This window comes from Trachinotus anak, unplaced genomic scaffold, assembly GCF_046630095.1.
Source record: "Trachinotus anak isolate AG129_WGS33_773 ecotype Australia unplaced genomic scaffold, CSIRO_AGI_Tana_v1 ptg000005l, whole genome shotgun sequence".
Classification (NCBI taxonomy): domain Eukaryota; kingdom Metazoa; phylum Chordata; class Actinopteri; order Carangiformes; family Carangidae; genus Trachinotus; species Trachinotus anak.
Window position 1 is genome coordinate 16,163,065 of NW_027273856.1, and position 22,442 is coordinate 16,185,506.

General features: G+C 41.4%; 1 protein-coding gene across 1 annotated transcript in view; it reads left to right on the forward strand.

Moving 5' to 3' along the window:
* Positions 1-6,395: 6,395 nt before the first annotated feature.
* Positions 6,396-22,442, forward strand: part of tnfrsf21 (tumor necrosis factor receptor superfamily, member 21) — a 49,888-nt gene continuing 33,841 nt past the window's right edge. The window contains exons 1-2 of the mRNA XM_071478553.1: positions 6,396-6,780; positions 18,978-19,692. Coding sequence (XP_071334654.1) covers positions 6,754-6,780; positions 18,978-19,692 — 742 coding nt within the window. The 5' untranslated portion in view covers positions 6,396-6,753. The remainder of the gene's footprint in view (positions 6,781-18,977; positions 19,693-22,442) is intronic.

The following is a 22,442-nucleotide window of genomic DNA, read 5'->3' on the forward strand; positions in this document are numbered from 1 at the left end:
AGTGAAGTCATATTTTCACAGAACTGAGTGAGCAATGGGATTACAGCACCCTGCAGGGAAAACACTGCTCAGCTATGAGAACCAAATGTTAATAACATGCACCTTTAAACACCCATAGAGTTGAAAATGTGAGTGTGACGGGGGCATTGACTCAACATATCCTCTTGCGGATATATAATGGTCAGAAACTGTGTGAGGGTACCTATTATGTATTTATTTATACAAAGTGTGTTCAGGCCTAAAGGCTTAAAAGTGAGGTAGCTGTGATTCATTTTAATCATTACAGGTTTGACAGTCTCAAACATAATGCTAACATGCTCATAATGCTCTCACCTGCAGCAGTTAATGCCCTTTAATTAGCATTTTAAAGTATCTGCTGCCAGGAAACCAAACAGTATTAATGTCATAGACAGATTCTCTATCCCTCTCTTTGTCTATAAAGTCATCAACTCATTTCATACCAATTGCAGATTGCAATTGTTTGCCTAACATGAGGTGATACTGACAGAGACATTTAAAATCCTCTCCAGACATGTTTTGAGACATATAACAATACTTTGCTTTGAATAATAATTTGTGTCTGATATTTTTTATTCAACAATAAAATTCACTTATGCAGTTAAGATCACTCCTTCTCCCCCAGTAAATATGCAAATACTCCTTATTTCAATGTTTAACTACTGGAGACAAGACATCTCCTTCTATACTGATTAAAAAAAGTCAGTTCTCAGTGTATGTAAAGGTTTAAAGTTTCCATATCACTTGTGTAAGTTGCATATTGTCTCCCAACTAGTCGAGATGCAACAAAATCATGTTGGATGTGTTTGAACTGTGACAGAGAAAAATACCCCTTCAGCTGATGAAAGTGGAAAACAGCCTTTCTGCATGGTGGCCCTGAAAGCTCAACACATTTCAAAATAAGAAAGCACATGACATTACACACAACACAACCAAATACACAAATGCGCTGCAAGAAATTCACACGACAATGGAAGTGTTTCTAGGAGAGACTAAAATGAACCCTGCGCACTTGTTAAATGCTTTGTGACTTTTGAAGTTGAAAGCATTGGGCAATAACTGCACATGGATCATATGTATTAGGTCAAATGTATTATAATACATACATGAAACTGGTGAGCCCTGGGAATGCAACATAGCTGCAGCCAAGATACAGTCATATTATCAGACAGGTTCATGTTGCCAAATATAACTCACTGCACAGGAAAACTGCACATGAGCAACTGTGGGATTTATGATAGGTCAGCTTTTAGTGTTCAGCTTTGTTTTCTCTTCAAAAAATAACTTTGGGTAGCCTGGGGGTTGTTTTGACTGCTTTTGTTCCTTAAAAATATCAGACCCAAGTTGTAGTGAACCAGAATTATTCTCTGATTGATATTTCTGTGCAGTTGCATGTTTGTGTGAAGGGCGGGCTCCTGTTTGTGGGTGTTGATAGTAGATGGTTGTGTGCCTGCTTAGAGGATTGGATTTTTGTGTTTTTCAGGTGTGCATGGGTGGACTTTTATCTTTGTGAGGACCAGTCTGAGTTATAGACTTTGCAGAGTGATGAGATTTTGGGAAAGTGGGGTTGTCACAACTTCAGAGTGCTGGCTGAGGGTTAAGACTTGGTTTAAAGGTTCAGGTTAGAGTTAGGTTTAGGTTTAGGTTAGGGTTAGGCCATTAGTTGTGATAGTTAGGGAGTGTCCTCACAAAGATAGACGTGTGTGTGTGTGTGTGTGTGTAATACCACTGAAACCATTGGAGCATATCTTATCACAGAGGTAATCCTAAAAAGACAACAGTTGGCACTAGTGCACTCGTGCACTCATATTGAAGAATGCATGCTTCCTTTCTCACTCAGTCTTTTGCTCACTTTTTCATATTTACACACACACTCTCTCAAAGACACAGACCAATCCTCTTTCACCCACCACAGCCTGTTTTTACATAAGCTCTATATAAGGCAACTTCACCTAGTAACTGCAGTCTGAGGATACGTGTGGCCCTGCAGCAGCTGTTTGGCCCACTGAACATTAGCTCAGCTCTGCAGCATGAGTCTGCCTGAGCGCTGGTCAGGTCATACTGTATATGCAATGGATCTTTAGCATCCTGCTCTCTGGCTTCTGTGTCTTTCTTCTGGCATTTCATAAACCGAGGTCTAGTATTTAAAAGAATTGACTTAATTCATAAGTTTTCATGGATTTTCACCCTCTCCCCCCTCATCCGTCTGAGTCACTGACCCACTTATACTGAGTATCTCCCCCACCAGCAAAAGCAAAGCGGCACGTTTCATCCCTTTATCTCTTCCCCCTCTCCCTCCCTCGCTCTGTGTCCACTCTTTTCCGCTCCACGTGCAGGGCAGATGGTGCGCCGCTCTTTTATCAGCTGCTGCTATTTGCAGTAACGTCTGAGGCTATAAGCACGCCAGCTTGTGTGTATGCAAAGTGTTTACTGACGGCCTGCCTGATGGGCCAAAGCACTGCTCACGTTGTGTCTGGATATCTCGACAGCACGTTGGTAACTAGATGGATGACAGGTTGACTGCTTCGAACAGATGACTGAGTAGCTTGCAAGCCTCCATGTTTGCTCCACTGACACATATGGGAGGGTGGCATTCCCACAGTTGGTGCCTGACATCACCCGTCCGGTAAAAACATGAACCAATTACAGGTGGCTGTGACTGTGTCATGGATTACTGCTTAAAGCTGCACACAACTCAGATGCCGTTTAATTTGATCTTTTCCATCAAGTCCTGTTTGTGCATGTCAAAATAGGTCCATATTGTCATGCGCTGAAACCACAAGATGAGGACTCAAAAGCACAACTCAAGACACGGGCGAGGGTTTTCAGGAATCAAGGTGTTTTCCTGGCAAAGTTTAGTACACAGGTAGTCAATTCAATCAAGGCAAATAAATATAAGAGGAGTAGGTAAGGTCAAAAACTAAACTGAAGTCATTCATGAAGTAGCAACTGCAGTAAGAAAGTAAGGCTGGTGCGCTTGACATGAAGGATGAAGAAGAACTGGCCACAGCGGAAGGGAGAACTCAGACTTAAAACACTAGGAGAGGGGAGACAAGGGACGCAGGTGCAACACATAAGGGCAAAGATGACAATCACAGGTGTGGCAAACACTTGAGAGCAGGAAGTATTCGAAGCTGTGTCCCAATTCAGGGCTGCATCTTTTGGAGGCTGCATTTGAAGACCGATAGCGTCACAGTGGGGCAACTACTCCCGTGTTGAAGGCTCTGGCAGGGAAAAGAGGCCTTCTTTTCCTGAGCAGTGAAGGCTCCAATGGGTGGATCCTTCATGGTCCAACTTCTCCCAAGATTGCACATTGGTAATGAAAGCAAACAACACCACCAGAGAGACTGACACTTAGTAAGTATTGGGTTTCAGCTCAGTTCAGCAGCTAATGGTACAATTGTTAAAACAACAAGTCTTAAAACCTCAACCTCAAGGTTGCTAACCGACAGGAGCTTTGCGATGCAAAAGCAAGGGCAGCCACAGCTGGTGACGCACAGCGAAAATCCTCTGTAGACCAAACTGTTTCTTTTCAGTTAGTGGTCTATACTGGCTATGAAGGGCCACACTTTCATGGATTGTGTCCTCTGAAGGATGTGGCCCCTGAAACAGGAAGCGTGAAAAAAGAGAAGACGTAACCAAACATGAGAACATGACCTAAGATACAGTGCTCATGACACATATAACTGCTCTGAAAACTACTTTTTACACAGATCATTATTATTATTATTATTATTATTATTTTGAGACAGTTAACTGAGAGGATCAGTACCACTCCCAAACCTGTTCGGTGAACACGGCACTAAGGCCAGAAGAGGGTTTGCTTAGCTCAGCATAAAGACTGACTTAAGACAGAGGCAGACAGCTAACCAAACTCCATCCAATTGTTAACAGACCAAGTAATTCATTATATGTTGGTTTCCTGGTGTTTTGTTTTCACAGTGAGGTTGCCAGGTAATCTGCATATACTGTAGGAAGTCAATATGAGTCAATATCCCCCATAGCGGCTGAACCAGCCCTTATGCTACTCGGGCAGCAATTGCACATGTTCCACCAAGCAGGCTCCAAGTGGGTTAGAAAGAATTAGAATAAGAGCAACACATAGTCCGTGGTGTCCACAGCTGTCTGTGAGTGCATCCCCTTGTATTGTAGTGGCACAACAAATTGGTAGGTACATGGTCGTCTGCACAGAGCCTTCCATAAAGCCTCTAATGACGAGATTTACTGACCCTAGCAAACCCTCATGTACTTGCTGATGTGGAAGGTATAACACTAGCTTGCTGTACTCCCTCCAAATCATCAAAAAAAAAAACCATTAATGCTATTTTCTGTGTAAAATGAAAGTGAAAAATATTACATTCCATATCCACAGTATCAGGGATTTTTTGTTTTTGGCCCCTTTTAGTTTAACACACAAATGCAGCCTAATGGAGGTTCTGGCTAAATGGTAAAATACTGATTTCTTTGCCACTTCAAGTGGAATCCAAAATCCAGTTTTCTTTCTAATTTTCACTATCAAAATGACTACAGTGCCCCAGATGATATTAGAGCAGGTCAAAGGGCAGCTCACTGCATCTGAGCTTTACAAAAAATCCCTTTCAGGGATATCAATGACCTCTTTTCCACAGCAGCGACAAATAATGTTGGCAGGCCATTTGTAAACCAGAAATTTGGAGCACAGGATCAAAAAGGCTGTTATAGATGAGTGTCATTACTAAGCTCTTTCTAAACAGCCAAATACACAAACAATGCCACAGCGCTGTTTTGGGGGAAACCAAATGTGGGTTGTCATAATGGAACGACTAAGCCCCGACAAAAGGGCTGTGCTAGAAACCAGGCTCTATAGTTCAAGGTTGTGTGATGGGCCACAGACAAGCTCAGAAAGCCATTACAGCCCTGTTACCTGGATTTAAAGGGACAATCTAATGCAACTAGAAGGCTTATTCATTGTTGCAAATGGGAATGCACTTTTTATAACAGTGGACCTTATTTTTTCTGGTTACTTATGGATCGTCCTCCAGAGTGACAATTGTTGTTGTATCACAGAACTGTCAATACTGCATAACAAATCAGTGCACAAATACCAATTGTCTTGCATATTGCAAGGGATATAGGACATGAAAATATAAAAATATTTAGGTTGTGTGTCCAACAAAACCAAAAACTAAAGTATGTCAGTACATACTACTTTAGCTGTAGAAACAGAGCCACATGTTTTTGAAACAGTTTAAGAAAAAGACAGAACATTGAAATGAGCTATTTGTAAGTTTAGCTATTGCTACAAAGCCAGTGTCTCTTAACTTACCAGCAGGCTCTAATTAGTTTTTGACATTACATTATTCACAGCATGGGATACGGGACAAATTGCGTCCCGTACTGATTCAACACAGGACGCAGCATTTTATTTCCAAATATGGGATGATCCCACTGTCGTGTGCACTATTAAATGCAATCCTGCCGGCGCCATTGTCAAGGCTAGTGGATTAGCATGCCAACCAGAATAAATGAAGAAGTAATAGAAAGTGATAGAGGCAAAACAAGAGGGTTCCTTCCCACTGCTGGTGACAGCTCATGGTGAGTAAAGGAATGAAGGCTGATGTTGAACTCACAACATTTCTTCTAGACTGGAAATTAAACAGCTGGTACTGCTAACGTTGGCTATGTAGCAATAACAAAACTTACAGTTGGGTCCTATAAGAATTTCTGAGTCATCCCTTCTGATCTTTGATTTATTATTTCTGAGGATATCTGATGTAGTTCTGAGGCTTCTTCTGAAGCCTCCTACCTCTGAAACATAAAAGGGATGATTACATGGAAAACACACTGTAACTTGTAGGCTATAGGTCTATGTGCCAACATAAATGGTATGACTTTCATTTGCACAAGTCAAAATGAAACAAAGGGAATGAAAATAAAGTCCGCAGGGGAGAGAAAAAAATCCGAAGAGGGCTTGTTCATTGGTCGACTTACATGTGACCCTAATATTCTGTTTGGGTCATCCGCACGATTTTGAACTGTTTTTACTGTTTCTTTAGGGTAGATTTACAGATCCCTGCTGTAAAACATGGATAAATACAGTGGGTGTGTACACATTCTATATGTGTGATTGGCGTTGATTGCACTTTTTCCCAGCACTACTCTCCAAAATCCCAAATACCCCTGCTTGGATTTGTGTGCAGAGTATTAAGGAGCTATCCTAAAGCCTTCATCAAGGACATGCCATTCACGGGCCTCAACCTGGGTTCACCTGCAAGACACATGTCCCCCCTCCCTCTATACGGTCGGGGCTCAACACACGTGCACGGCTCTCTCCGCGCTGCGATTGGCTGAGACGCGTCTAGCTCCCGCCTCTCCGCGGCTACGTCACCGCGGCAGTGCTCTGCAGAGCGGACAGAGAGCCGCACTGCACACTGACGAGCCTGGACGGGGCGAGGCGGCGATCCAAGTGTGGCCCTCATCCATTATCGCTATGGGAATTACCACAGCGTTCTTCCTGAACCAAGCCCTCATCCCGTACTATCTGAAACCGGTCCACCTGGAGACACAGACTATAAAACACTGCAGTTGAGACTGACGCTGCATCAGAGCCCGGCTCAGCTTCTCTCCTCCGGTAGAGCTGAGGAGGAGGATGATGACGATGAGAAACATCTAGAGATGAGAAGTGTTTCTCCAGCAGACAACTTGGGCAAGGACGTCCGCTCGATCCTCATCACCTGTACTTTCTAAATCAGGACGATGCCTGCCATGGTTGTTTCCGCAGTGGTGAGTGCGTTACATTTGATTGTTCTGTTATTTATTCTAAGGAGTCCTCCAGCAGGTTTTCCATTTAAAGGGCCAGTGCCTGTTTTTTTCTTCCAAATTCTGAACTTCAGTCTACTATCTAAAATGTTTAACTGTTAAATTGACTCCAGAAAAACTTTTTTTTTCTTACAATTTAACATCTGATCAGTGTGTAGTTCATTAATTGTGGGTGAACAGCACAAAAGATGAAGAAAAAAGTGGGACTTAGCTGTCTATTGTTTACCCCATTACACTCATGTCAGTCATGTGGAGTCTTATCTGTCACAACAAAGACGTGGTTTGATTTCACAAGTGAACAAAGAGAAATTCAGTTGAAATGGATACAATTACATGGGTTTGTTAAGTCATCAAAAAAAATAAAAAAATAAAAAAAGCAAACAAAATAAAAATAGAAAAGGAACACTTTATTGTTATCACCATACCTTAAGTGTCAAGGATGGATGGATGGATGGTTTCAGGCCAGTAATCATGATGTCACACTGGTGTCCCTTTGTCAGGACACTGATATGTTGACTGTAGTTGTGTCAGTAGATGCTGGAGCTCGAGGTCCCACCATGCTCAGTGAGTCAGATGGGGCTCGTGGACAAAGACTTTCCCTTTGTCTCCTCACAAAGCAGGGAGGCTGCACTTGAGCTGAGGTGATTCAGACTCCTGTAAACAGGGTGAAGTCTGTGTGTTACGTCAGATGAGGATCATCAGTGTAATGTAGACGTCTGATTCACTTTTAAGGACTGTTTTCATGGAATATAGAGGTTTGAGTCTTAAGACAGAATGATGGGGAAAAAAATCTGGACATCTTCAAAGTGTTTTATTCATTATCTTTTTGAGTGAAGAAATTGATGTGAATTCGCTGTCAAACTGTTGCTGTATCAACAAAGCTTTATCCTCAAGATAAGTGCGCAGACAGCTTTGCTATGTAGGGATTAACTTATCTTAAATTTATAGCAAGCTTTGTTATCCACACATTTATTTTTACAGTTTTCTAAGGACTTAATTAAAAAAAAAACCTTATGAAAAAAAAATAGAAATGTTGAATTCAAATATACATTGTGCAAATGTAGTATAAACAGAACTGGACTGAGTCTGTTATTGGGCCGCATCTAAAACATAAAACATCTAAATTTGTGGAGTTCTGCTACCAGACCTGAAAAAGCGCCGGCTTACAGACTGAGCTCTGGCCGTGTTTTTGCGTAAAGGTTTGAGCTTTGGTCTGGTTCAGCTTCCTTTTTGTTTTGTTTCTTTCTTTAATGGATTGAAATAAACAATACTTCAGTACAAATGTATATTAAGTGTTAATAATAGTGGAACATCCCTATTAGGAAACTAAAATAACTTACAGACTAACTAACTAGTTATTACCATGTAGTTACCAAGTAGTTTCTTGCAGCACCTTGCAGCTGATGACGGAGGTTTTTATGGGTATAGGCTTCTCGGGAGGACGAAAGTGCAACTTGTATTATCCGAATATGCTTGGCCACAATGGTATTCAAATGTCAATGTAAAATACATTTAGTCATAGCCATATACCCATTTATTTATTGAGGGTCTGTCTGCATCCCGCCCAACATTTATAACTCCGCTAACTGTATGTACCAACCATATGTGTTGACAAAAAAATGTATTATAGTTTGCGCATCCACATGGCTGCAACTGAGAGCATGTAAACCTGTGTCAATGAGGATATAAGCTTGTTTTTCAACACAGACAGTAGCAAAAGCACAGGTGGAAATAATGAAATGAATGGTGGCTGAATTCCATTTATAATGGAGCCGTTAAAGTATTAATAACACTGTCCTTTACCCACTATGACAAGTCAAAACTTCCACTGTGAAAACAGCAACACTCAGACGATGAAGACCACTGTAAATTTCAGCATGTACTCATGAGTTAGCACTAATGTTGGAAGAATTAACTTCCATATTTACTTCCTGCTTGTTTCCCAGCTGTCCAGTGGCAAAGCTCCAAAACTACTTAAAGAATGAATATTAAGCCACAGTGTATCTGAAACAAATCCATACACTTAACGGTATAAATTAGATTAAAAGTGAAAGCTGGTTCCAGTAAGACAAGATCATAAATTTAGTCCACTGCAGCATGAAAAAGCAAAGTAACTTCAGCCAAATAATTGAAATCATTGCCTGTATTCAGTCAGTTTCGCCTATTCCATCTATCTGCTAAATATATTTTAAATGACACAAAACCAAACATCTTTCCACACTGTGAACCCGAGCCTCCGGAGACCAGTGTTAGCATGTTTTATTTTCACAAAGGATGAGCTCCGTTCTTCTGCTTCTCCCAGCTTCACTCATTAGCAGTAAACTCAAACATCTACAAACAGTCATCGCCGGCCATTGTCAGTGATAAATTCAGCGTGACTGAGTCCAAACAGAGTCTCTCTCTGTGTGAGGTGAAATGAGCTGCGACTGCAGTACAGGAACACACTGCAACAGGTGCTGCTGCGCTGCCTGGCATGTGGGTGAACGTGTGTGTGTGTGTGTGTGTGTGTGTGTGTGTGTGTGCGCAAGGCAAAGTGAATAAGTGCATGTAGGAGTGCATGTGTGTATTTTGTCTGCAAGTGTGTGCATATCCATGCTTGTGTGTGTGTTTGTTGTTTGTGGTGGGGCCCTATTTTAATTGGATAGTAATTACAGCACATGTCTTCTGCCAAACACGCACACACACACACACTCACACACACACACACACATACAAATGCAAACATCCCACCCCACCCACACTCAAATGTTTGTATGCACACACCTCATTATGTAACATGTGCTCCAACACACACACACACACACACACACACACACACACACACACACACACACACACACAGACACACACACACACCATCCTAAACATTAACTTGATTGTTTTCCATCATATGTCCACACATAATCAAGTTATTCCTTAAAATCTTCAAAATTAAGATCAAGAATGACATTATTATTCAGAAGCTGCCGTTAGACCTCAGTCCACTTCCTGCTCTGTGGTTCACTTTGTTGCTTAGCACTAATCACAAGTCTTGTCACAGGATGAGACTGTGCTCGGTTTGTGTGGCAGTTCAGCGAAGTCTTCAAGTCATACGTCTTTCAGACAGACGGCTCTGCCCTGACGTTGACAGGATACATGTGGTGGCACGCAGCCTGTCTGTCCACGTGCACGCCGACTGCTTATTTTAGGATGTTGGTAAGAAATGTATAAACACTCAAAGATGCTTCCATATCAGGTTTCAGGTGTATGGGTTCATTTGCCCTTGGTGTGGGGCTCAGAGACTATGTTCCAGGCTTAAGTTTTAAACATTGGTTAAAGGTGCTGAATACAGTGCTAAGACTACTGTATTCATTGTGAGAAATGTATATAAACTTTAAAATAAAAAAATAATGATTCAGCAGTTTTACTGTAGCATGCACACATAAAGCATCCATACAGCACTTCCAGTATCTTCTTCTTTAGTTAAAGAGAAAACTTGAATAGATAAGCAGCAGTCTCTTTTTGCAGAAAAACTCCGGCTATTTAGTATTATACTTTTTTAAAAGAATGTTTAAAAACAAAGCAGTAGAGGCGGAGATATTCTGACTTTTACTCCTTCGTACAGGTCAATCTTAAAAAATCTAGATCCTACATTTCCCATAATGCAACTCAATAGCAGCTCCCTCTCCCTGTCTGGTAAATACCCAGATTTTTAACCTTCACTCCCCCAAGCTTGTAACACCGTCTGTTATTTAAATGATAAATTATACATTTGCTGTTGATGACATCACTATGACATCGTCAGGGTTATTTTCTCAAACTTGACAAAGCCAAAAAGACGTAAGGGTATACAACTGTCTTAACGGGCTAAGGAGTCATCTCCATGACAACAGAAACTCTACAATTCGTGGAGTGCCCCTTTAACCTGCGGTTCCTGTAATGAACACTAGATGGTAGATTCAAGAAAACACCCCTCATTGAAACCAGTGGGAAAACCCTCCAGCATCTTGGGAAATATAAAGCCGTGACACTGTTCCACTAACTTTTGAGAACATATTTCTACCAATGTGTATAATTTTACAATTTCTGCGATTTAATAAGTAATAATTTGAGTCATGTTAGCTTGACTGACAGGTGTCTCAGCCCACCCCATTCAGTCGTGGTGGTGGTGTTTATTCGTCCCACCTCAACTCTCACCTCAGGCTCCATCCAAAATTTACTTACATGTGAATAATGTGGTTCCAGCACTTGAAAAATATTCTGAGAAGTGTTAAATGTAAATCCAGGATTCATGACGTCCCCCAAACAACAACGCCACAGTAATGAGACATTGGCTGCCTAATGTTATTCTACCAATATGTGGCATCAATAATGCAGTAATGTGACGAACACACACATGCATGGACCATGTCAGTCAAAACAAACACCACCTGATGAGTTATGTGTGCAACCATGGCCCCAATCACATGCCAAAAAGTGCACAGATGACTTTATGTTCACAAACAAAAACAAGGAAGTTAAACGGTTCAGGTTTAACCATCTGTGACCTAAAAAAAGATTTGACCTCTCAGCTGTACTTCCAGTGCCTGCAAGCAAATGGGTTCTTGGGTGTGTCTATGGACCGGCAGGGCTAGCTGTTGCTGGAGGTAGAATTACAGGGTGTTCTGCTCAGACTCACAAACTGGTTGGGGGGGTTGAGGTGTTTGTTTCATTGAGTGACTTGTGTGTGCGTCTGTGTGTGTGGCTATGCTCAACAACCGGAATCTGCTCTGCAGTGGTGCAGTGGTGCCACTCCGGTGCCTATATGATGTAAACAAGAGCAGGCTGACTGGCGACTCCACCCTCAGATCTGCTCTGTCTTTTACTCTGTCAGTGAGACATTGGCTGAGAAACCCCCCCAAAACTGCTAGTGTCAAAGCTGAGAATATGGCATTGAGTTGTAGCTTTGACAACATAGGAACTGTTCACTTAGGCCATTAGAAGTATGTTAGTTACGCAACATATCTGTAGCTGCTTCAATTTAAAGGCTGGATTCTGACTGACAACAGCAAATAATGCACATTTGGCATAAAGCGGGTCAAAGCAGCAGAGGCAGAGAAATCCTGCCTGTTATGTCCAGGTTGTATGGGATGCACAGTAGATATGGAAAAATCTACTTTATTGGGACTTTTGAACAGACGGCTCAAAATTAGTATTTCAGAGTTGGTCATGTTAGAGTTAAATACTATGTGAATGCTATTTACAGTATTCTCCCCACAATAGCACTCCCTACTATGGGTAAAGCTCCATAAGCTGTGGATCCTTCTTTTCCTATATTGCAGCTTAATAGTGGGTCTTTATTAGAGTGTCTCTGTCCAGTAATTGTCCATGTTTTTGGTTTGTAACACAGACTTTATGTGTCCAGACCTGTCAACCTGTACATATATTGCGTAGCAAAATGTTTACATCAAAGTACGCTGGTACAATTTGTTTTCAACACAGCCACAGAAACAGGTTTCACAGCTCCTCACTCCGTCCAGCTGGTTCCTCAGGTAACAGCTTTAACTCCCCCGCAAACGTAAACGGTGGATGAGGACAGTTCACATTGTGAATTGAATTACATTAACTAAGATCTGTCAAACTATGTAACACTGATAACGTTAGCCTAACGTTACATCATTTGCAAGCTAGCTAGCTAACAGGCATTTACATTGGCAAAGTAACATCAAGTTATATGATATTTTCATAGTAATGTGCGCAGAAATAACATAATAATGTATGTAATAACCTAGATAGTTACCAGGAAGTGTGCAAGCATGTGTTTGTGTGCACGCCTTGCATTTGAAAGAAAGGGGAAGACAGATGAGGAGGACACTGACAGGGAAAATCCCAACATACGTTTCTGTACCTGTAAGTGAAAACATATGTTACAATGTACAAAATAAATGATGTCAGATGAAATTCATTTATGTTTGTTTAGTTTGTATAAACACACCAATCATAGCAGGTGAAGCAAAGTTTTGGTCATGAGATTCAACACAACACACACAGCTCTGTTTGGCGGGGGGGGGGTCCTCACCCTTGTTGTTACACCACTGTTTCCTAGTTGTTGGTTCAGGTGCCTGCACAGTGGTTGGTGGAGTCTGAGGGTGGTGTGAACCTCACATTACTGACGGGTGAACAGAAGGCGAACAGCATCCTCATGGTTAGCAGTGACAAGGACTGCAGTGCACGCAGGGAGCTGAACATGCCAGATTGGAAGTGAACAGGGATAATGGTAGCCCTGGTCTCGTCCCATCACCTTGCCTGGCTTTCTGATTGGCTGACTGGGCTCTGCACTGAGCAGATGGACAGTTAGTTTATGGACAGTGCGGCAAGATATAGAAACAAAGTTGGCATAATAATAAGAAAGCTGGCAGCACTAAGACTGAAATTGATTCATGCATTGCTGATCTGAAGAGGTAACTGTGTAGAGGCTCCAGACAGTGTGTGTGTGTGTGTGTGTGTGTGTGTGTGTGTGTGTGTGTGTGTGTGTGTGTGTGTGTGTGTGTGTTTTTGTGTGTGCAAGCAGGAATGTACTGACACAGTGCCAGTGGTGCACTTTGTTTCCTCTTCTGCTTTTTTTTGTCTTTGAGAGCATTTTATTTTCCTAATGGCAAACAGGAAATGCAGTGGCGTAAGACTGGTGGTTTGTATCTGATTAGGAGGAAGAGACAGATATTGTCAAGACACAACCATTGAAAGACACACAGGCTCTATCTTGCTGCCATCAGCTTACTGCACTCCTTCCCTGACATGTTGAATATCAGCCATTGGAGTCATTATCTTCATTGGTTTAAAACTGTAGCCAGAGACAAAGCCAGGTCATCTGAGGTCAGTTTCATTATGTTTTACCAGCTATATTATAGTACATGTAGGCTCGGTGTAGACAGCTCTTCATCAGACTGATATAGATCATTATGGGATATAAATGCTGGTAACTGTTTCTTGGTAACTGTTAACATTAGAGTTGAGGTCCAGCTGGTCAATATGTAACGTTAAACTTCTAATTCATTCTCTCTCTCTATTGGTTAAATATGTCTTAAGCTTGTGATAATCAAACTTCAAGCTAACCGAGCTAACTTCAACCTGGTGTTTGACCAGCAGTGTGGCTTGTGTTCTTCATAAGACCCTTCATCAGTGTTGTGCAAGTCCACAATTCACTAGAGCCACAGACAGGGAACAAATTAAAAAGGAAAAACCTGAAGAATGAGTGGAGAAACAGGATGACAGTGCCCCCACCCACAGGGCAGGAGGCATCACTGAATGGTTTCATGAGTATGAAAATGATGTGAATCATATGCTATGGCCTTCACAGCCACCTGATCTCAACCCAGTTGAACACCTCTGGGAGATTTTGGACTGATGTGCTTGACAGTGCTACCCAAAACACCACATGAGGGAATATCTTGGGGTTCATCCCTCCATCAGAGTCCAGACACTGACGTCATTTTAAAACATTTTATGTTGGTTTTACCTTGAATTTGTCACCTGTCTGTAGCTCAAAATTCAATTCACACAGATTAAAATGTTTCATAGTTCATGATTTTGAGTTTTCAACTAGGTTCGTAATCAAAAAAAATGAACAAGTTCACGTTCATTTAAGTTTTCCCTTAAACAATGTGTCATAAAGCAACTAAACAACAAATGCTAAAAAAAAAAAATGTAATTCAGTTCTATATTTATTTTATTGTGCAGAAAATGAAAAATAGGGGTGCAGTAAAGGTATGGGAATTTCTTTTAGCACATCCATGCATGACACCGCCCTTTGTTATGTTTTTGTCTTGTTTTCGATATCATTACTGGATAAAATCCTAAGCAATTGCCTCCTTTTAAGAGCAACACCCGTTCTTAACTTTAAGATTGTAGTAATGTGAGATTTACAGGCTAAATACCTACCCATAACTCTCGCTCAAGCTGTGTGCTAATGTATATGACTTACTAGCTAGCAGGCTACTGATAGCAAAGTGCTAACAGAATTAGATTCGGTTTAAGACTTTGTACTTTGGGCTTTGAAGTAGAGATTGAGATACAATCACAGGTTATTCGCAGATTTTGGTTGATCTAAAGTTCTGCAATATTCATTATTTTCTGGGAAAAATAGAGCGTGGGGCTAGAATCAACTGATAGTATAGCAAGCTAACTGTAAAAATAATTTCTTGTCCTTAGTGTTAAGTTATTCTTTGTTGGTCATTTTTTAAAATTGCATCAACCATTAGCATTCTACCTGTCAGTAGATTAATTTGTTGGGAGGACCAGTTTTGGTATTAAGTTTGTATTCTACTTGGAAAGTGGAAGCTAGTTAGCCCTGTTTGCTAACATTAGCACTGATTCCTACTTTAGACTTTGCTCATGTTTAACATGTTCATGTTGCACCATTCCCCCTTAAGGTTAATGTTGTATTTCATGAAAGAGTAATCATTTATTCTTGTTTTACCATGGTAAGGTGGTTTACATCTGCTGTTATTCATTGTACAAGCACCTGAAATGTGAACAGTACATGCTAATATATTAGCAGACACTAGCATGTTTCAACCTCGAGGATGAGCCACAGAGATTATTTTGTTTACTCAAAAAATAAGTTATGAAGCTCATTTTCCTTGACTTAGCAGCTGCATGGTATTTTTTTTAATGAGCTTGCTTTTCAAGACAAAACAAAATCAGAACTGTGGGTACTGGCATGAAAAGTATGAGCGTCTTACTTTGAACCATCAGAAAGTACCTGTTTAATACCAGCATACCTTCCCTTCCACAACCTCACATTAAACAGTGAGTGATACACCTCAATTATGGTAATGTTCAGGGCATAAAATTCTACAAACAAGCAGAAAGAGCCGCGGGGGGACCATCCATTCTCTATAACAAGCAGACTGTTCCCATTTTACTGCTGCTGCGCTTCCTACCGACGTTTTCACTTTGAACATTGATTTGAATGAATGCGTTGATGTTACTGACGCAACTGAGTTATGAACAGCATGTCGAGAACACACTCTGATGTTTATGGATGAAGTTCTGGGAATGAACACAAAGAGCCGAATGGGCGGTGTGGTCAAAGGACAATGGAGTGGTGGAAGAATGGTCAGCTTTGTCCTTATTAGCAGTAATCATGGAATGAGTTTGTCTTCCCTTGACTGTTTAATTAAGGGATGTTTGTGGGAAATTTATCTTTGTCCTTGTCACAATAAACCTCACTGATTTCATTCTAAATAACAAAACATTTTGTGGCCAGTTGCTTGGGAAACTTGATGAAGCGGTACTACTTTGGTTTGACCCTGAAATAATGTTTTTTGTTCAGTGGAAGATTTGGATCATGGATGACAAACATTTACATGCGTCATCAGCAAAATTCTCCCCCACCCAGTGCATCACTTCAAACCCACCAGCCATGTTTATTCTGCACACACACACACGAGTCGGTAATCTCCATTCACACATATTTAGTCTGCTCTGGCCCCAGGCTTGTCTGGGTTTCTCTCATACCTTCTGTCGCTATGCGTCTCACATTTCTCAGCCCTCCTCCTGCTGCTTGTTATTTATGTCACGACACAATAGTCTGTATATGTATGAAGTTATGAGGCTATATGAGGTTATATAAAGTTATGGCTCTCTCTTCTCCAGGCATTACTGATACTGTCTGTCTGTTCTGTGATGCTTATTCTGGGATTAGATCTGGGACTCACTATATTTTTGCCAGGACGACCACAGGCAATCATAGAGCTATAAATCCTTTCTGTCACTTGACATAGTCGGCTATGTCTGATACATTGGACCCTGAAGTACACAGGAGAATTGGGACGGAGGTGCTGGAGTTGGACTTTGCTGTTCCACCTGCTGAATGTAAACACAGTTTTATGACAGAAACTGAACCTGGAGCAGTACAGCCAGAGAAACCTTAGATGGACATCTTACTACCCTGGGTGTTCCCACCTTTTTTCTTCTTTTTCCATTCAGATCATTAAAAATGAAAATGGGGAAACACATTTAATATTTCCATTTCATTTAAACAATCTTTGAATTCAGAATTCAAGAGTTCAGGAAAAGAATGATTATTAACTTGCAATAGTTGCATTTTGATCCCTATGATATTCAGAATTTCTCTTGTGAAACCAATGCTTGGTTGCTATAGCGTCCTCACCTCTTTTACTTCTCGTACCTCTGCCTGAGCGAGGCATCAACGCACAGCCGTCAGTGAAAACCTTCCTTCACACGCGGCAGTGGACACACTAATTGTTCACTAATCAGTTTAAACTAATTGCTAAACAGGAGGAGTGAAGGATTATAAACTAGTGCCCTGCATGAGCTGCTGTTGTAATTAGGAAAGTGCTGTCAGCCCTCTAGCATTACCGGAGACAGTCCTCCACCAGGCAGGCTGCCTGATACTACTGATCTGACATGACTCACTCTGTGTGTGTGTGTGTGTGTGTGTGTGTGTGTGTGTGTGTGAGTGAATTTGGACATGTGTGGCTTATTCCCCTAAATCCAGTGAGCTGTTGGCTTCCCAGCAGAGGTCAGAGGGGAGCCTGTAAAAAAAAACGAACTAATGTTATGTGTCTGTGTTAAATTCTTAGTTGCTCACAATTGGGCATTTAAGTTAAGAAGAACACGATGAGTCAGGGGAGTAAGTAAATAAAATGATGTTGGATTAAATGGGTTTCTGATAAGGAATTTTAACAGGAATCTCATCAAAGCAGCTTCATGCATCAGGAGTTTAAATGGCAGCATGAGGTGTGTTAAAATCGGACTTTCCAGAATCCATGTAACCTGACACACAGCACACTCATATCTGCCTGCCTGGCTGTGACGGTGGTGACTGCACATTTGCCTGCGTGTATGAGGCTTGCTCACGGCTACTCAGGAAACAGTTTTGGATCTGATGATTTCATGCTTATGTTTTTATGAGTCTCAATTTGTGACCTGATGAGCGTATAAACCCAACAAATACAGTGAATAGGAGTCTCAGTTAGGTTGTGCTCTTGCTCCTTCTGTCTGCTGCTCTGTCAGCCTGCTGTCCATCTGTCTTAGTCCATCTGTCTGTCCATCCATCCATCCATCTGTCCCGCTTCTTTGATTAAGACCAAGCTACAGTATCTTAAAAACTGCTGCTGTTATCCTCTCCCTAACCTGTTCTTCATTCGTGAATGAAGGCTCTGAAAACAGTGACAGGTAAATAATGGTCTGCGGGTCAAATTTGGCCATCCAACAAAAATATTTGGCCCCCCATGAAAGCTTATGGAAATCTCAATGAATATGACCCCGCAACATCTAATAATAATCAACAGTTTGCATCTCAAAAACAAATAGGCGACAGTCTTGATGTTTTATAATTTAACAACAACAGAAGTTCAGCAGGAAATGAAGTAGGTCACAATTTATTGAGTGTGGATAACCAACCAATTACATCTCCTCTTGTAGTGCAACATACTACATAGATCACATAGTGTGTTGGGTATTAATATGGGCTTCTGTAACTCTTAGTCCAGACTGACTATTAAATGGGACAAATGGGAAAACAATCCTAAAACAACAGTTTTATGAATCTGTTTTAGTCTTAAATGAAATAAATAAACTCAAAATAATCTACCAAAATAAGCCTGACAACATGTAGTCTTGTAATCAAATCTCCAGGACTGAAAAATGAAGCCAATACAGAAGCGTCAAAGACTGCAGTTCTTAGAATGGCCACTTCAGGCCACTACAAAAGTGAATCAATCCACATAGACTTGCATGTTAAAAAGCTGGGGTACGGGGGTCAAATTTTTTTATAACTCACCTGTTTAAATTTTTTTTAGGCTTAAAGTTATTTGCCCATTTTGGGAGTTAGGCAGAATCAGGCCAAGAGGGCGACGACCTAGCAGCCCTTTCTGAACTTCAAAACTGCTCTTCAGAAACCTGTGGGAGATGTCACATCCATCTTTGTACACTGTCTATGCTTTGTAACTCAAGAGTATGCTAAAATGCTAAAAAACTGTCTCATTGTTGAAACTAATTGCTGACCCCTGCTTTAAGAAATTAAATAGTCTGTTATTCTATTGCTTCAACCAACACTTCAGGTGGCAGCTAGTCAGGCTTCAATCTTCTTGCATAAAAATCTTGCCTAGTATATCTTTAAAACATTTGAAATGTTTGGTGTTTCTCCTGACTGTTACATTCTCTTCTCCACTCAGCTCTTATGTACAGTGGTGGTTGACATCTCAGCCCGGGTTTTGACCACAATCAGCCCAGCTGACCAACTCATCCTCTCTCCCCGCCACTATCAGCACACCGACCCTGAGTCGGGCACCCAGCTGGTCTGCGATAAGTGCCCGGCAGGCACCTACGTGTCCGTCCACTGCTCCCCCACAGCTGTGAGGGAGTGCAGCCCTTGTCCTGACGGCACCTTCACACGGGGCGAGAACGGGGTCCAGCAATGCCATCACTGTCGGGCTCCATGTCCTGCAGGGTTTATTGAGAAAGCACCCTGCACAGCCACCCAGGACCGCATCTGCACTTGTCCACCCAACAGCTTCCTGTCGGGGGACAGTGGCACAGAGTGTAAGCACCACTCGCTGTGCCCTCCGGGGTCGAGGATGAAGAAGCGGGGCACTGAAACAGAGGATGTGCTCTGTAAACCGTGCACCAAGGGGACTTTTTCAGATGTGGAGTCGAGCGCACTGAGGTGCCGAACCCACACAGACTGCCAGACCCAGGGGCTGGTGCTGCTCACATCAGGGACTAGAGAGAAAGACAATGTCTGTGGACCCCCTCCTACAGCTCTGTCCTCCTCTTCATTTTCATCTATCTCTACAACCACAGCGCTGGGGCCTGTACAGGCTTTGCTTGTACACAAACCCCTAACTTCATCTTCTCCATTATTGTCACTGCCTGGACCTGCACAGAAAGGTGAGAGCAGGGACCCTGTTTGTTTTGTTTTTTTTATTTCTTATGTAGTTTATGGTATTTTACAATAATTTGCATTTATAGTAATTGCTGTGTTACAGATCCCTAAGTTTCAGATAGTGGCTTTGTTGCCCCTGATGCCTTATTGAAATGAGTCATCCCTTTAAATGGGACGAAATATATAGCCTTAGTATGAATGTACTTTCCTCGTTAATTTCAATGGCAAATTTATAGTTCAGCCTTCTGGGAAACTGGCTTATTCACTTTCTTACCATGTGTCTATGAGAAGATACCACTCATGTTTGTGTGTTAAGTATAAAAATGGAGCCAGGAGGCGGTTAGCTTAGCTTAAGAGTGGAAGCAGAGGGAAACAGCTTATTGGCTGGCTTTGCAGCACAAAAGTGAACCTACCAGCACCTCTAAAGCTCACTGATCAGTCTGCACACTAACAGACATGCTAAAATAACAATTTGTAATTTTCTATTTGTGTACTCATTGAATGAAAAAACATGACAAGGTGTTAATTTATAGAGGTGCCGCTTGAATCCTAATTGCCTACAGCTCCATACTTGATTTATATTTGTCTTTAAAAGAAACATGCTAGGTTGATATATTCGTTTACCTCCTACCATTCAAATGTGTGCCCTTTAAAGGAGTGATTAAAACGATCAGTACATGAAGGTTTTTCGCTTCAGAAAGTATACAGACTCCACACTGTTTTGTAGGGTAAACTGCAAAGAAATAAAATTGCCATTTTCATTGTATTAACAAAAGAATTGATGCCAAAGGGACTTCTTCAAAGTACTGAAGTAAGGGTCTGAATACTTTTGTTTTCATTATTAACTACTGATTGTAGATTGATGGGCAAAAATGGCTATAATTAAATCAACAACAGGCTAACATGTACAAACAGTGAATTGTTCTGAATACTTTCTGAAGACACTTTATTGCTTTATATTGTGTATCATATTAGGTTTTTAGATGGCTGTCCTCACATCTCTTTGCGTATTATTGCTCAAGCTGCAGCATCATTACATCAATGACTCACACAGTTTTCCTGTGGGAATTCCCGAAAAGAAGGACATCAGTAGGCATGGAAACAAAGTGGTGGCAGCTCCCTATCTCAGGAATGCTACTATTTGTGCTCAGGAGGAGTTATGGGTTTTTCTGTCTTCCTCTGTGACTCCCCCACTTTCCCTTTTGCCTTCCTGTTCTCATCCTCCCTTCCTCGTCAACTGTTGAACTGTATTTACGTCACTCTTGTCTCAGTCACTCTGCTGGTCATTTCTCAGAATTAACCATCCAGAGACAGTGTACGCCACCTCCCCTCACAGGCACCTATAATACTGTCACTGCTGTTTGTTTTGGCATGAGATCGATGGCTTCTCAGCAAGTCAATTTCACCCCGTCTGAGCTGTAAGAGGGAAAGTGGGGCGGTGGGCGAATGGGGGTGTTACATACTCATGTCTGTTATTTTTATTTTATTTTATTTACCTGTCATTTATTGGTGGATGGGGAGAGGACCACCATGTGAGGGTACAAAAGTGTCTTAACAAAACAGCAGTGATAAAAACCAAACTGTATTCACTATATTTCACTTTATGTAATTCACTACATGTAAATAGCCTTTGAAATCACAACACAAATCTCCCAGCAACCGCAGACGTCCGGCGGAGAATTTGCTGTGATGGTTGTAGGAAAGAGAGACACCAGTAACTGGAAAACACTGACACCAGCATGTCAGTAAACACACATTTATCATTATAGAACATGAAAGAGAAAGTAATGCGCTGTTTTCGGCAGAGGAGCTATTTGTAAGTTTCACTATTGCAGCATAGCCAACGTTAGCATTAACAGCTACTTACTTGCCAGTCGAGAACAAGCGTTGCAAGTTCAGCATCAAACTTCATTTCTTTACTCACCAACAGGTGTCTTCAGCTGTGGAAAGCCACAGCAGTGTTAACTCTCGTCTTTATCATGTCTTTTCTTTGGCTGAAGTTAGCATGCTAACCAGCTCGCTCCACTCTTTCTGATAGCGTCTTACTGTAGCCTCCGGTCTGCCCTGAAGACATACAGAAAACTTACAAATAACCCCTTTAAACTTAATCCTCCATCAAAGGTGATTCACTTCAAACTACACTGATAGTTTGATTTTGGTTTAATACTCAAAAGCCATGCATTAATACAGGGCCGGGCAATACGACTTCAAATCAGTATCATGGTTATTTTATTATTTTAGACTTTTAGCTTGATTGTGATTAGTAAATGATTACTTTGTGGCCACTATGAGGCGATCAAGGGAAACACACAAAGCTGACATACAATGTGCATAGAAACACCTGCATCCATTATTTTGTACGTAACCCTCCACATGGGATACGGCATCATTCTATTCTCACAGTGTCAACATAGGTCAAAGCAGTACTTGCTCATTGGTCTGAAACATCCCGAGCACTGTACCTTCACCACTAATTCTTTGAGATTGCACGTCTTTCTTTGTAGTCTTTAAGCAGGTACATTCACAATGAAATACAAATTTCATATGGCGTTAAAAATATGTAGACAGTTAATGCTCTGATTCATAAAAGAGATTCATTTATCTAAAATCTACATAACCTGGACAAAAATAAACCAAACTACTAGAGGGATAGAAATGACCAGAGGCTATTAAGATGATGGCAAATTTGAATAGGATATCCGATAAGATATCAGCCCAACAGCCCAGTATTAACTCCCAGTAAGACAGCGAACAA